Source organism: Microtus oregoni, unplaced genomic scaffold (genome assembly GCF_018167655.1).
Source record: "Microtus oregoni isolate MIOR12 unplaced genomic scaffold, Mior012 000006F_ref0000085, whole genome shotgun sequence".
Classification (NCBI taxonomy): Eukaryota; Metazoa; Chordata; class Mammalia; order Rodentia; family Cricetidae; genus Microtus; species Microtus oregoni.
The window spans coordinates 56,899,833-56,909,654 of NW_024543065.1; the positions used below are offsets into that span (position 1 = coordinate 56,899,833).

The following is a 9,822-nucleotide window of genomic DNA, read 5'->3' on the forward strand; positions in this document are numbered from 1 at the left end:
AAGGCAACCCCTGGGCCACACCCTAGACTGCCTAGGATTAGTAAAGTGGTAGACGCCACTCCGGGCCACAACCATATCTCAACTCTCAACTAAGAAGAAGCCTACCCTTTCAGAAACTTCTTATCTTTTTTCTTGTCTTTATTTTGTTTTATTTTGTGGGGACAGGATTTCTCTGTAGCTTTGGAGCCTGCCCTGGAACTCACTCTTGTAGACCAGACTGACCTGAAACTCACAGAGATCCATCCACTTGCCTTTGCCTCCCAAGTGATGGGATTAAAGGTGTGTGCCACCACTGCCTGGCTTTTTTCTTGTCTTCTGAACTAGGGTCATACCATATTTATTGCCCATGCTGGTAGGCCCTGAACTTGAGATCTGTCTGACTCAAGATCCTGAGTGCTGGGCTTACAGGAGAACACACATTTTCCAGCAGGACGGGAGGAACAGGATGCTGGCTGCTGAGGCACTTCCTCCTCTCTCTTCTCCCAAGAGGGCACACAGCACATATAGTCACCCAGATCACATACTTACTCTTGTTTCCAGAGTACAACCCAGTTTGGCTACTTTTTTTGTTGTCGTTAAGTATGCTATTCAATTTCGAAAGCTGCTAAGGAGCTGTTAGTCTTAGCCAGTTCCTTAGAGAGGAACGATCAGAGCAATGGAGCAAACACCGGATGGCTACTGTGGGGCTGGCTTACAAAAAACCAAACACTATCAGAACTTTCAAATAATTAACTCACATTTAATACAGGCTGAGCCAAAGGTCAGGGGCTAACCCTGAGGTCCGTAAACAATGGTGTGCCAGTGAACACTCAAGCTCAGAACAAGGCGTTTCCTCTTTACTGTGAGGAGAGGTTTGGGGGTAACTCTCAAGAGAACTCAGCCTTCCACAGGAGCAGGGGATGTTACTGAAGACATGTGAGGACAGAGGTCTACAGCCACGCAATCCTAAGGATGACCAATACCTGAACGGGACAAACTAGGAAAGGGAACTAAGGACTCTTGATTGCTCAAGGGTTTGCTTATAGGCCTATAGTTCCAAGCTACTCAGGAGAATGAGGCATATGGATCACCTGAGCCCGGGATTCAGGGACGGCCTGAACATAAACCTTTAGACTAAAACAGTAATACTAAAACCTTCTTAAATCCTTTTTGTTGTTGTTTGTTGGCGGGGGACCAAGACAGAGTTTCACTGTAGCTTTGGAGCCTGTCCTGTAACTCGTTCTATAGACCAGGCTGGCCTCAAACTCAAGAGATCTTCCTGCCACTGTTGGGATTAAAGGAAAGGCGTGCTCCACTGCCACCCAACAATATTAGTCCCGTCCATCCAGAGTGTTCATAGCTGCCAAGGAACACCTGCTGCATAACCTCCATACTGATAACGCCTTGGGTATGGAGGCCCCTAGGATTCAGAGCAATGGCTTACAGACACATTCTTGACCTGGGCCAACTCCTGCTTCAGCTGCTGCAGTCACAGAGTTTGAGTGTGTGGACAGGTACGGCCAGGACTGTCACTTTCCTGTCATTTACACTCACAAAGGTTGTACAGGATCATGGGAAAGGCACAGCCACAAAGCAAAAAAGGAAAGACCTAGCCATCTTACTGGGGGTTGGGTTGGAGGCTCTTGAAGGAAAAAACGCACCTACTGATAGATTCCTTTCCAGACTCCTTCCCCCACTGCACCCGTGCAAGCCAGGGTGCAGAGGTGAAGCAATACTTTTCCCCTAAAGGACAGCTAAGTGTAAATATTTGTTGCAGTTATAAAGCAAGCTCACTAGAGCCAGGCCCTTACAGAGCGCTGAAGCAACTGCAGGCAGAGGAGGGTATAAGCCACCCTTGTCTTCCACCTTTCCTGGATGGGAAGGAAGGAACCAGGAAGGAGCAGGTGAAAATGACAGGGGCAGCAACGGATTCTGGTGAGTTCTGGTTCCCGCCAGGGCCTGAGTACACACCAGCCTCACCATGTGGGTTCCCTTAAGAGTGGAATAGAAAGACAGAAGCACCAAAGGTTGGTGGAAGATGTGAAAGGAGGGTGCCCTTCTAGCATCTAAGAAAAAAAGGGGGGGTGGAGGGATGGCGGCACACATTTTCTTAAACACTAGAAAAGATCCAAGACATTCTCAAAGCCGATGCTGTGATCCAGTTTCCTTCCAACTTTCAAAGTCTTTCGGCCACTTTCAATCTTTTCCAATCTGGTATGGCCTCAGGCAATAATTATTGTTGGGGTCCAGACTAGATCTCCCCTTCCTTTCAAAATGTATTCATTCACCAGTTAGCAACACACCCACTCCATTAGGTAAAAAGATGTAAGACACCAACACCACTGCTACCTGCCACCCGTTACGACTGCTTCAGAACATTCAAGCTGACATTGGTGATCGAGCCAAAGTTACACTAGGCCCCAGCTCAGGCTGCCCAGTCACAGAGCACCAACTCCCTAGAGTTGCCCCCAGGGAGGTCCGGGAAATGTCACCAAACCAGCTCTCTCCCACATCCTCAGGGTCCCGCTCCCAGCTCCCAAAGTCCAAATTCCTTGCAGATCCCCTTTGCAAAGTCACCAAGAGGACCTTTCTGATCCTCTCCCATTTTACACTTGAGACATTGCCCTAAGAGATTAAGGGTCTTGTCAAAACCACAGTGCCCATCAGAACGTTACAAATCTGGAGAGAAAGTCTAAAACTCTAGAATGCATTAAATCGCTTCTAATTTCAACTATCTCCCACCCTTGTCACACACTCGCGAACCCCCCCACACTCTCACCCACTCAACACACCCTTCTTTAGCTCTGCCTGCAGACATTCACACCCTCTCTTACCAGAGCTCCCCTCTCAACCACTTTAGACCCTGTCCCCATCACCACCCATGGCCTCCTCCTCTGACCTCCGCTTTGCCACTGTGGCTGCTCTTCTACACTGCCTCCTCACCTCACAGTATCATCAGAAAACACTGCCTAGCAGTCCCTTACCTGACCCCCTTCCCATCCCTGAGCACTCATTTCGTCCTTCTTGAACGAAACAACCCCTTTCTCAGGCTCTGTAGAGTCCAGGGCCTTTATAATTACTCTTCCATTTTCCCAGACTAACCTCCTTCCCTCATCCTGCATTCCAGGTTTCACTGTCTCCCTCCACATTTCCCTCGTGTGCTGGAACTCCTTCCTGTTTCACCACCTCACCCTTCTTCAAAGCACCCACAAACACTGTTGGGCCTCTCCATCAATTCCACTTCTTTACCGTCCAACCTTCTCTTCCCAACAGGGCACCCTCTGTAAATCTCACCCCCTTCACAAATATCTCGTGCCTAGGCCCCACTGAAAAATAAACAAACCCGATCTTCTCAGACCCCTAGTCCCATCAGACCATCTTACGATCCCTAGCCAGACTCCTTAGCCCCCCTTCTTCACCTTCCCTGATTCTCCATCTCTTCTAGAACTCACATACACACACAAAGGCTTCCGCAATTCCAATCTCTGATTCTCTGACCTCCAGACCATCTCCTCCACCCCGGGGTTCCAAAAACCCCCGAGTACTATCCAGGCTCCCCAATTCCCTTCCCGGACTCCGTTGCTTGCCTGGGCCCTCCCAATCCTTCCTCTAACCCTGCAATTCCGCCTTAAAACCCAGTTCTATTTCAATCGCACGATCATCACCTCAGTTGCCCCAGTTCCCCGCCCAGCCTTCCACAGCCTTCGACAGGTTTCCCGGATCTCATACCTAGCCTCCACTTTTTTCCCCTCCAGACTGCCAACTGCTTCCTCAACCTCTGCTATCCCTCTCCGGGACTCCAAATCCCTTCCCGGTCCCGCCAACTGTTCTCAGGACGCCCACCCATCCACCGCCTCCCCGTACCCCCTCCCCCGCAAGACGCCACCCAGCCCGGCCCGCGGGGCCGCGCACCTTGCGCTGCTGCTTCTCCCAGGCCGGGTCCAACAGCAGGTCCCGGTCCCAGTCATCCTCCTGGGCCATGTAGTCGCCCATGCTGCCGCCGCCGCCCGCGCCATTGCCGCCGCTGCTCGGGCCGTATTGGTACGCCTGGTTCGCCGCGTGGTAGTCCACCATACCGCCGCCTCTCGCTAGCCCGCCAGCCGGTCCGCTCCCGCCTCAGCTCCCGCCCCTATGCCGGAGCCTCCGACTCAGCCGTCGCTTCAGCAGCTTTCAGCCCGCCCAAGACTGACGCCTGCGCGCTACGCTCACGACGCCTGCGCACTGAGCCGCCGCCGCCGCCCTCCCGCGCGCGCGCACCTGAGGAGCCGAGCCCGACACCAGACGTTCGGCGCCTGCGCAGAACACACCTCTGGCCGCCCGCCTAGCGTGGGAGCCCAGGCGCCTCTCTCGCGTGAACGCGCGCGTCTGCGGCCCCCCGCCGCGCGCGGCATTCCAGGGTGGGCGGAGCCCAAGTCATGAATGATTCATAAGGCGGGGCTCGTCGTCCGGCTTTAACCTGTTTCGGGGTGGAATGTGTTCCCATTCAGCCATTCAGACGTAATCAAAATTTATTGGCTGCCTACTGTGTGCGAAACCCTGTTTTATGCCTCGGCCCTAAAGAAGTCAGAAAAAGCCCCTCATGAAACTATCGTCTAGAATCCCTGCATTGTGGTACATGGGGCCTCTGGTCTCAGGCCGCTGAGACTGAAGGATAGATATAGCATGCTTGGGGCCAGCCTAGGTTATATGGGAGGCCCCTATCTCAAATCAAATAAATGGTTGAGCTAGGCATGGGGACAAATACCTGTTTTTCCAGCATTTAGGGGTGTGGGCAGAAGGATCTGAAATTAAAGGCCAGACTTGGCATACATACAGGAAGTTTGAATCTGGCCTGGAGAGAGAGAGAGAGAGAGAGAGAGAGAGAGAGAGAGAGGAGGGGAGGGGAGGGGAGGGGAGGGGAGGGGAGGGGAGGAGAGGAGAGGGAGAGAAAGTCTTCAGGGTAGGTTCATGGAAAATTATATTTAAAGAAAACTCGAAGGATTCACAAGATAGACATGGAGCTGGGTTAGATTGGAATAGATAAACAGTAGCTGGGAAAGCAGAGGATCTTTTTGGACTTGTCTGTCCTCACTCAACGAACACTAAACACCTACAATGTGCAGGCGCTGGCCATCTAGGGACAGGGACAGAAAGAAAAGCCTAATCAATTATCAAATGACTAACCTTGTAGTGGAGATGGGCAACAGTAAGAAACCTGGAAACTAGGCTTGGTGGTGCTCGCCTTTAAACCCAGCACTCAAAGCCAGCCTGGTCTACAGATTGAGTTCCAGGAATTTTAGCACTACAAAGAGGAACCTTGTCTCCAAAAAACCAAAAAGCAAAAAAGAAAGAAAAGAAGCACACACGGGGAAAGAATAGTGCCTCATTAACAGGCATCTGAAATCGGATTTGTTGTCCAGGTCACCTCCATCTTTAAACACACTTTCAAGCTTCCTCCTCGCAGATGCTGGCTTCATCTTCTCTCTACAGGGTTTCTTCAAAAGTGGCTGGCCATCACACCAGCAGCCTTCTCCCTGCCTCCCACTTTCTTCTCCCTCCAGCCCCATTTGTTGCTGTTGTCTATTTTTATTTGTTTTGTTTTAGTTTTTCAAGACAGGGTTTCCCTGTAGTTTTTGGTGCCTGTCCTGGAACTAATTCTAGTAGACCAGACTGGCCTTGAAGTCACAAAGATCTGGCTGCCTCTGCCTCCCTAGTACTGGAATTAAAGGCGTGCCACCACGGCCCAGCTGTTTGTTTGTTTTTTTTAATTTATATTTATTTATTGTGTGGGGGAGGGGGGCAGGAGTGCGCATGACACACATGGAGGTCAGACAGAGTTTGTCTTCTGCTTCTACCACTGGGGTCCTAGGAATCCTGGGTTGGACCACGTGGTTTGCTACCCCCTTCTCTTGCAGAATCTCCCCCCCCCCCCCCCAAACTGGAGATTAAAGTTAGGATCTGCCAGATGAGCCCTCTGCCAATGGAACCTTATCTCCAGCTCTTTTTTTTTTTCCTTTGTATTTTGAGGCAGTCTCACTAAATTACTCACATCGGCCTGGGCCTTGGGATAATCCTGCTGCAGCCCCCAGGGTAGCTAGGAACACTGACTGTACGGCCAGGCTTCCCCCTCCTCTAGAAAACACACATTTGTCTGAGTCTGGACGATTTCACTTGACATGATGGTTTCCACGCCACTTTTTTTCTTTGAGGCAGGGCTTCTCTGCATAATCCTGGCTGCCCTGAAACTTGCTCTGTAGACCAAGCTGGCCTTGAACTCAGAGTTCTGCTTCACAGAGGCCAGCCTCTGCCTCCTGAGTGCTGGGGTTAAAGGCACGTGCTACCACCACTCAACCTTCACATTTTCTTATGTGTGGAAATTTGGTTCTCATGCCAGCGTAGGCTTTAAAATAGTAAGAGTTTCTATTTACTATGGGGGAAGGTTCTGGGGTTTCAGACCCAGCGGGTCCTCCACATCTGGGTCCTGGTTTTCCTCTCAGCCTACCTTCCACTCTCTCCCTAGCTTGCTTGCCTCCTCACTCCTGCCTCCTGACCGAAAGTTCCTAAGTTTGCAAGGCCTTTGCACACAGTACTGTGTTGTCTGTCTGCTGTACTTTCCCCACATTCCGAATCTCCATGACTCACAGCCTCCTCTTCTGCGGATCTCTGCTCTTCCAAGAGCCCGTCCCTGACCGCTTTATAGAAAATAGCTTTGTGGGTTGGAGGAGTGGAGGAGTGTTTTGTTGGAGCTCACCAGAGAGGAATTGGGGGTGTGCCTCAGCTGGTAGAGCCTAGAATCCAGTAGTGAGGGTTTGGGAGCGTGGCTCAGTGGTAAAGGGCTTAGCTAGAATCTACCGGTGAGGGCCTGGGGGCATGGCCTACATACAGGTTGAAAGCTTGCCTAACCGGAGGTGCTTAAGTTGCATTCAGACGTCCGCTAAACAAGAACTGCCTCCTGCACCTTTGTCCATAATACTTTTCACTGTTGATTGATTGCTGTTCTGTCTTGGCTGTTTCTTTCCCCAAAATAGCAAGCCACAAGGGAGGGAAGGGGACCTTTGCTTCAGATTCTGTTCTAGCTCTGGCCTCTGAAGCAGTGTCTGGTACCCAGAGGAAACTTACTGATCCGAAGTGAATTTATGAATGAATGGACTGAAAACCAGGTGTGTAACTCAGGTCTACACAGCTACAACACTCAGGAGGATCTTCTAGTTCAAGGTCAATCTGGGTTACAAGGAGACCTTGTTTTGTTTTGTTTTTTTAAATATTTATTTATTTATTATGTATACAATACTCTGTTGGCGTGTATGCCTGAAGGCCAGAAGTGGGCACCAGACCTCATTACAGATGGTTGTGAGCCACCATGTGGTTGCTGGGAATTGAACTCAGGACCTTTGGAAGAGCAGGCAACGCTCTTAACCGCTGAGCCATCTCTCCAGCCCCACAAGGAGACCTTGTTAAACAAAACAAAACCCAAACACTGCTGCAATTAGGGGCTGGGAGACAGCTCGGCCGGTAAAGAAAACGCCAAGTCTAATGTCTTAGGGTTTCTATTGCTGCAAGGAAACACTAGGACCAAATAACAAGTTTGGGAGGCATGAGTTTTATTTGGCTTACACTCTTCAAAGAGGCCAGGACAGGAGCTCAAACAGGGTAGGAACTTAGAGTCAGGAGCTACCCTAGGATGGATGGGTGCTGCTTACTGATTTGCTCCTCATGGCTTGAACAGACTGCTTTCTTATAGGACCATCAGCTATGTCCTCCCATCAATCACTAGTTAGGATATGCCCAGCAGGCTTGCCCACAGCCCAGCCCAGCCTAACCCTATAGAGGCATTTTGCTCCCCTCCCACCCCCATGGGGTTTCTCTTTAGCTTTGCAGGACGTCGTGGAACTATCTTTTGTAGACTAGGCTGGCTTCATACTCACAGAGATCCGCCTGCCTCGGCCTCCTGAGTGCTGGGATTAAAGGGGTGCACCACCACCACCCAACTGGAGGCATTTTCTTTCTTTTTTTTTTTAAAGTTTATATACAGCATGTTTTCCTGCACACCAGAAGAGGGCATCAGATCTCATTACAGATGGTTGTGAGCCACCATGTGGTTGCTGGGAATTGAACTCAGGACCTCTGGAAAAGCAGTCAGTGCTGTTAACCTCTGAGTCATCTCTCCAGCCCCTGGAGGCATTTTCTTAATTGAAGTTCCTTCCTCTCAGATGACTTTAGTATCTGTTGACATTAAGCTATGCAGCACACCTAATGACTGGAGTTTTTTGTTTTTTTTTTTTAAATTTTTTTTTATGATTTATTTATCTTTATTTTATGTGCATTGGTGTGAGGGTGTCAGATCCCTTGGAACTGGATTTTCAGACAGTTGTGAGCTGCCATGTGGGTGCTGGGAATTGAACCCGGGTCCTCTGGAAGAGCAGTCAGTGCTCTTAACCGCTGAGCCATTTCTCCAGCCCCAATGACTGGAGTTTTATCTCCAGATCCTACACAGTAGAAGCATTCCTGACCTCCACACGTGGAGTGTACGCACACACCAAAATAAGCGCAAAAAAATTTGAAATATTTTAACTTTGTTGAGAAAATCAGGGTGACCTCCTAGGTTTGGGATCTGAACAAAGAAGTGTGAGGCCTTCACTAAAATAAGGACTCCACGGAAAAGGCTAATTTTTATTTAAAGGTAGGGTCTCTAGTAGCCCATTTTGGCATCAAACTCACTATTTGAGGATGTGTGTGTGTAGCGCTCCTGCTTGGCCTAGGACTCTCGAAGTGGGTGTCATTGGCCAGCAGCCCTCTGCAGATCTCAAATAAGCACAGCTGGTTCTTTGTTGAGGGTGACGCACCCAGGTACCCTGAGGACAGAAGAGAGCAGATGCCCTGGAACTAGAGGGCTGTGGACTATCGCATGGGTTCTAACAACTGGACCCAGGTTCTCTACAAGAGTGGCGAGTGCCTGTGATCACTGTGGTATCTCTCCAACACCTTTTTTCTTTGAGACAGGATCTTGCCATGTACCTCTGGCTGGCCTGGAACACAGAGATGCACCTACCTCTGTCCCCCGAGTGCTGGGATTATAGTGTGCTACCATGACCAGCACAAAACTACTCTAGACTTTAAGACAGCAATGGCTGGTATGCCTATTAGTCAGCGTTCCACAACCCAAAGTCTCCCTGTAGCCGGGGCTGATCTTAAGTTCCAAGCAGTCCTCCTGCCTCAGCCTCCAGAATACCAGGAAACCATGGCTGGCCCCTGTCCCTTGTTAACACTGTAAGAGAAATCTACTGAGAAGACTGTCTCCCAGGACAGGAGCAGACAGTGGAGTGTCATGGTGGCCCTGGAAGCAGCGTGAAGGGTGTGTGTGTGTGGACAAGTGCACTCACTCACATTCTCTAGCCAGTAAGTCAGGAATGGACTAATGTCATTCATCAGCCAGACTGAAAGCAGGGAAAGACACGGCTGTCAAAGGACAAAAGGTCATTTCTACAAGGTGGTTGGCAGGGGTGGGGGTGGAGCACACCAGGCTGACTTCCCAACAGAAGTTATTGTTCCGTCCCCAGAGTTAGGGAGTTCTAGTTCCTGGTGCTTGCTCGTGGCGGTAGGTCCGGAGACCAGAGCAAAGGGTGTGTGCCCCACCCTGGTTCACGAAGATAGGATCCTCTTAGGAATGTTGGGTGACTGCTGGCGACAGGGGAGGTTGAATAGGCAATCAACCCACTCACTGGTATGACAGATGGGGGCCCCAAGGGAGATGGGAGTGGCCAAGGCAGAACAGTTACTGGGTCACTTTATCTCCAGTGACTTCACCCTGACTCTGCTCAAGGTCACCTGGCTAGAACACCTGGAATGCCTTGGGTGTGACCTGGA

At 50.4% G+C, this 9,822-nt stretch overlaps 1 protein-coding gene across 5 annotated transcripts in view; it reads right to left on the minus strand.

Annotated features, from left to right (window-relative positions):
- Positions 1–4,172, minus strand: part of Actn4 (actinin alpha 4) — a 66,807-nt gene extending 62,635 nt beyond the window's left edge. For all 5 annotated transcript variants that reach the window (XM_041654922.1, XM_041654920.1, XM_041654921.1 and 2 more), the window contains exon 1: positions 3,892–4,172. In XM_041654922.1, coding sequence (XP_041510856.1) covers positions 3,892–4,053 — 162 coding nt within the window. In that variant the 5' untranslated portion in view covers positions 4,054–4,172. The remainder of the gene's footprint in view (positions 1–3,891) is intronic.
- Positions 4,173–9,822: the final 5,650 nt, after the last annotated feature.